At 25.3% G+C, this 6,738-nt stretch overlaps 1 protein-coding gene across 1 annotated transcript; it reads left to right on the top strand.

Moving 5' to 3' along the window:
• Window positions 1-200: 200 nt before the first annotated feature.
• On the top strand, window positions 201-4,981 carry LOC124935206 (probable polygalacturonase At3g15720). Its single transcript, XM_047475653.1, has 9 exons — window positions 201-306; window positions 3,326-3,399; window positions 3,493-3,831; window positions 3,928-3,960; window positions 4,060-4,267; window positions 4,356-4,437; window positions 4,514-4,622; window positions 4,711-4,824; window positions 4,904-4,981. The coding sequence occupies exons 1-9, from the start codon at window positions 201-203 to the stop codon at window positions 4,979-4,981; spliced, it is 1,143 nt and encodes a 380-aa protein (XP_047331609.1).
• Window positions 4,982-6,738: the final 1,757 nt, after the last annotated feature.

Below are 6,738 nucleotides of genomic sequence, written 5' to 3'. Positions count from 1 at the left end.
TCTCGCATTTGGTATTTCTCGCCTTTGGTATTCTAGCATTTGGTATATATATATATATATTGAGATTCAGACATTTGTAAAATATATGAAAACGGCTAGGGTTTCGAATCGATCTACAATAAACTACGAAAAACAATCTCCAATGGAGGACGCGATCGCGGTGCATTCATCTCTGGATATCAGATTAACACACATACATGATGACGACTCAAGACAAGAACGCCTTATCATCGGAGGCTCCACTTGCCCCCGTCACCGTCGAACGCAATGTTCGCTCCGACCTCGACACCAAACTTCCAAAGCCTTGTATGTATTCTCTAGCTAGATCTTGTTCTTTCAAATTAGGTCAACTGGGTTTGAAGGAAATGGTTGGTATTATTTTGTCAATTTAATATCTATGACAATCTTGATGAATTTATAAATCAGTAATTAAATAACATTTTGTTTTAATATTTTTTTGGGATGATATAGTTTTAACACTTTTATTTTTTTTTTTAATTTTTTGAACAATATAGTCCATTAATCATTGAAATCAACTTATATATATATTTTTTTTTTCTCAAAGCTCAGTTTTTTTTTTTTTTATATATTTTGGGTCAATTAAATATTATTTTATTATTAATATTAAATTAACTAAATAGAATTAATACAAGATAATATTACTAATATAAAAATAATAACAATAATTATAAAGAGACAAATCTGTATAATAAATTTAATTTTTACAAGAAAATCAAAACTTATATCTTAGTTTAAATATTTATACAAGTTGTCTATAACTACTATACTTGAAATTAGTTGTTCTAAATGTCTGAATACTAACCATTTTTTAGGAAATAAAATCTCAAAGTAAAAGAGGTATAGTAAAAAAGATTTAAATAAATAACCAAGAATTGAACACAACTAACTCAATTTGTCACTTTCAATGTTCATTTCTTTGTGTTATTAATCTTTTAAATAAATAATTAATAATATAACCTTAAAATATTGATTGTTATGTGAAAGGAAGAGTTGGATTAATGAATTGGTAATGCATTGCCTTGCATAAAAAAAATGTGTTACCATTTAAGGGACTTTTTTAAAGAAAACTATGATGTTATTTTATTAAGGATTAGATAACTAACTAATTATTATTAATTTTTATTAATTTGGTACTTTTTTTATATTTTTTTTCTTTATTGTTGAAAGATGTTTTTTTATATATTTTCAAAAAAATAAATAAAATTGAAAATTACAAGTCATACTTTCTAACTAATATATTAAAACCATCTATTTATTTATTAATAGAGTAATGATATGAAAGCAAATGATGTGGAATGATAACTATCTTAATGATTAAACATAAATTAAAAGGCTTATTTATCTCTTCTCTCCATTAATAATTTATATTTTTTTTATCTCTCATTTAATAATTTATCTCTCTAGTTAATTTGTAAATATATGTATACATATTTGGTTATTTAACATATTTATTTATATAATTATTAGAGTAATAATAGAGATAATAATAAATCAAACAATATATATATAACAATATATATATAACAATATATATATTAAAATATTATATTATATTTAATAAATATATATTTAAGAGAATATAAAATTCTTAATTATTTTTTGAATTAGTTATATTTGCAGTTAATAATTTATTTATTTATTTATTTTAAAATTATTAATGAAAGAAAAAATAAATAAATCAATTTAATAAAATATATAAATATATATTTATTTATTCAAACTCTTTGTTCTCTTTAAAAGGTTTTTTCTTCTTCCATATTACAATTTTATTTATGAAATATATTATAAACTCAATTAATTATAGTTAACTAACTCATAGTGTTATATATTATCTTTTATATTATCATATTATTAATTTTTATCTCTAAATGTTTTTTATTATCTAGAATGTTAATAATTCATAGTTTGAGTTATATTTATCTTGAATATTAGTATTTTATGATTTGAGTTGTATTATCTTAATGATTAAAATAGCCGTCTAATTTTAAATAAAATGAATAATAACAAAAATATTTAATAATACATTTAAAATTATAAAATATATAAAAAATATATATATTTATAATTTTAAAATATTATTTATAGTAATTTAATAATAAAATATTAAAGAGAGATAAAATATTAAATAATATTTTTAAATATTAAACCATTAAAAAGTGAGAAAATATTAAATGCTTTTATGATAACATGTAATGTTTATATTATAAAGAAATACAAAATGTTAGGTGTCCTATTTTTTTTAGGTAAAATGTACACATCATTCGCTGCCTCATTTTCTACAAAATTTTGTTTTTCCTATTATTACTCTTATTAATAATGTCTTTTATTTTATTGTTTTTTTGTTATATATGTAACAAAAATGTCAAAAATTATGCAATCTTAATAAATAAAGGCTTAGAAAAACATATCTTAAGTACAAAAATAAAATAGAAAGAAATAGTGTCAAACTAAATATGTGAGCAAAACACATATTAGCCCTTAAATTTTACTTCATGTTTAATTTAACCCATATACTTTGGTGAGATCAAATTAGTCCTCAAATATATGAAATTAAATAGGTTGCAATCTCTTCAATTGGAGAGAAAAGAGTAAAATTATAGGGTATTTGTAAAAAGAAATGCCTCTCATTTTTTAAAATATGCATACTATTTTATTCTGGTTAAGTTTACTCTAAATTCCAAAATATGATCAAATTAATCATCAAAATAAAAAGGATGAACATATTTCGTGAATAAATTAAAAAAAAATCAAATTAGAAAATTCTATAATTTATCCATAATCTCCCTACATGTGGTCAAAATATTTTAAAAGAAATTAAATGGAGTCAAATCTTCCTATTTTGGCAACTAAAATGGTCAAGTTCAACCAAACCAATAGTATGCAATTCATGAAATAGTAATAATTTAAGTCTACATATTACAATCACACAATTTCAAATTAAATTCCTATATATTGTTTAAATCATAAAAAATACACATGTAATAGTTTTGAAATTTAAAAATATACATGAAATATTTTTAACTTTATACATTTTCCTAAAATATTGAACTTAGAAAGACTATAAAATCAACAACAATTATTGGGTTTTGACACATTGAATTTGTTTCAATAAGATTTGTTTTTGTAATTCTTGGCTAGTAGAATTGATTGATAATGGTGAGCACCTTTTTCTATCAACTTATTGAATCTAATTAGTTTTAATTTTATTTTATTTAGAAAAACATATTAACATTTTTTTATTTTGGTTTTTTTTTCATGCAGAGTCACCTCGGTTTATTCTTTCTATTTTGCATTTTTTATCTAGATATTTGTCTTGCTATTACATTTGATGTGAGACAATATGGTGCGGTTGGAAATGGATATACTGATGATTCTAAGGTAAATTATTTCACTTATTTGAAACATGTAGTATTGTTAAGGTGACGAGTTATCGTACGCTAGACTAAACATTTTTTGTATTTATTTGTAAAGGCATTTTTACAAGCATGGAAAGCAACTTGTGCATGTACAAGTGACACTGCTGTTATGGTGGTGCCGGCTGAAAAGACTTTCTTTATTAGATCTTTGCTTTTTAGTGGTCCTTGCACATCTCAATCACCTCAAATTCAGATCGACGGAACTCTAATAGCGCAAGACGATATAAATAAATGGGCGGAATGTGCATCGAACACATGGATAATGTTCTCGCAAATTAATGGTCTTAATGTTTATGGAAAAGGAAAACTTAATGGAAATGGTCTACCGTGGTGGCAAGGCAGTAATCTCAGATACCTCCAGAATAACAATTTTGAACATTCATTTCAATACAATGTAAGATAAACTCTTAGGACATTTTTATTCTTTAAAACAACATTTAAATAAAAAAAAAGTGTTTAACTCTTCATTTCTATAATTATTTTTTTGCAGCATCCAAGAATGGGAAGTTGTTCTCGACCAACGGTGAGAGGAGTTTAACTTTGAATGATTCTATCACAACATATAATTTATATTAAAATAATTTTTTTATTTGTTTTTCTTATGATTTGTTACCTCGTATAGGCAATGAGGTTTAGTCAGTGCAACAATCTTGAAGTTAAAGGATTGACTCATATTAACCCTCCGAGAAATCATATAAGCATAAATGATTGCAACAACGTCAAAATATCTGAAATAAAAATAATCGCTCCAGAGCATAGTCCTAACACTGATGGAATCGACATATCTTCTTCAACTAACATCCATATCATGAACTCCATCATCAGAACTGGTAACACCTTAATTCAAATTAGCTAATTGTAGTTATATATTTTTGCTCATTTATTAATGGGTAAGTCTTCAAATTTTGTCTATGATAGGAGATGATTGTGTTGCCATTAATAATAAGTGTTCAAATATTATCATAGAAGGAGTTCAATGTGGACCAGGCCATGGTTTAAGGTAATTAAAACTTTAATATTTGATATGTCTTTTAGTAAAAATGTCTATTTAATATAATAATATTGCTATATATTAGTGTTGGAAGTCTTGGAAAGGGTGGAGATTATGCCCAAGTGGAAGGAATACTTGTAAAGAACTGCACTTTGACTAGGACAACCAATGGAGCTAGGATAAAAACATGGCCGGTAATATATAAATATTAATAATATTGAAGGGTAATTGATTTATTTATTTTTCTAACTATTAATTATTATTTGTTTTAATGTAATTTAGGGAGGGAATGGATATGCTAGAAATATAACATTTGAGAATATTTTGCTTCACAATACAAAGAATCCTATCATTATTGATCAACATTATTGCAATACCACCCATTGTGCTGAACAGGTTAATTGTTAAACACTTTATTTCCATAATCCAATTTCTGTTCTTTTTTTCTCTCTAATTTTTTGTTTTATTTTTACAGATGAAAGCGGTTAAAGTGGGCAAGGTGAATTATATCAACATACAAGGAACATCGGTCACAAAACATGCATATTATTAGATTGCAGCACACATGTCCCTTGCACCGACATTGTTTTTAAAAATGTGAATATCAAATCAATTTCCGGTGAAAAAACTTACTCCACCATGAATAATGCCATCTTCGATCCTTCTCCACATCCCCGAAGGTCCATTTACTTTAGGTCAAGTGTCTTCAAACTTGGAAAGAATGAATAGTTTCTCAAATTTCAAACCCAAAATCCAATTACATGGACTATATTGGTATAGGATGTTAATTACTGCCATATATTTTTTATTGAGTAGTAGTTAGCAGTAAAAAGAATTGAATTGTTCATGTTTTAGTGACTTTTTTGCACCAACATGTAACATTCATAATATTTATAAGTAATATATTGAATTTACTTATCTATTTATTTAATCTTTTTGGCATTTATTGTTATGTAACATACGTGAATGCTAAAATATTGAGATTTATGTCAATTATGGTAATGATATGCATGTATTTGTTCTAGTTTTAACTACAAAAGGGACATAAGAGAAAAAAATACATATTATTAGTACTTTACTGATTTACCTATGAAAACAGTTAAAGTGAACAATGTGAAGTATATCAACATGAAGGGATCGTTGACGACTAAGCATACCATATTTTTGGAATGTAGTGTCCATGTCCCTTGTAGTAGCATTGTCTTTCAAAACGTGAATATATGATTGAGTTCAGGTGAAAAAACTTATTCCACCTTAAAAAATGTAAATGGATTGTGTACCTCCACTTTCCCAAAGGTCTTTCTTTAATGTATGGGCTATTTATCAAATTTTACATGGATTATGTTGACTACTAAGTCTTTTTTATTAAAGTTAGGAGTAAAAAAAAGGGTTGAATTATACATGTTTAGACTTTATGATGGTATGCCACCAACATGAAACAATATTTATAATTTTCTGTAATATTTTGAAATTATCTCATTATTTATGTCTTTTGAATTTAATATTTGTTTCTACTTTAAATGATGTGCAACAAAAATGCTAAAATGCTGGTTTTTAAAATCAATAATGTTGTTGAAATTCATTTATTGATCAATTTCAAACTATATTCTAAATACAAACTTAAATAAAGAGGGAATAATGTGGAAACATAGCATAAAACTCTAAACTATATTAGACTCTTTATCAATGTTTAATTTAATTAATTTTTTTTTTCATATCAAAATCATTCTTCCTAAATTTTAAAAATATAAATAAAATTTTCATCTTGTCAAAATGAATGCCAGTCTAATTGAAAAAAAGTTTATCAATTCCAATTCATGATTGAAAAGAAAAAATATTCCGGCATATTTTAACATTAAAGGAAAAAAACATTTTAACATATTTTTGTAAACAATCAAAGTTAAATTTGCAAATTACAATTTTATCCAAATATATCTTTTTTTAAATCTCCATTTAATAAAAACTTGTTTTAAACACACAACGATAAAACATAACATGAAAAAGAGTTCATACAAATTAAATACATTAGTAAATTGGGTAAATAATGTAGGATATATCGATCCACCGCCGTACATAAACTGTGACATAAGACGCATCATATCGGCTCTCTCCATCCTCATCCTCTCTTCCATTTGAGCCTTCTCCATCCTCATCCTCATCCTCTCTTTCATTTGAACCTTCTCAATCCTCATTTCATCCTTTAACCTGTTTTCCAACTCGTCCCTCGCGGTCTTCTCTTTGTCCTTCTAAGCCTTCATCGTCTCTTCTATATCATCGAGTCTTCTTTACATTGTTACAGTCTCTTGACGT

The sequence above is a fragment of the Impatiens glandulifera genome, chromosome 4, assembly GCF_907164915.1.
Source record: "Impatiens glandulifera chromosome 4, dImpGla2.1, whole genome shotgun sequence".
Lineage (NCBI taxonomy): Eukaryota > Viridiplantae > Streptophyta > Magnoliopsida > Ericales > Balsaminaceae > Impatiens > Impatiens glandulifera.
The sequence above is the reverse complement of the archived record's forward strand: the minus strand, read 5'-3'. Positions and strand labels throughout refer to the sequence as shown.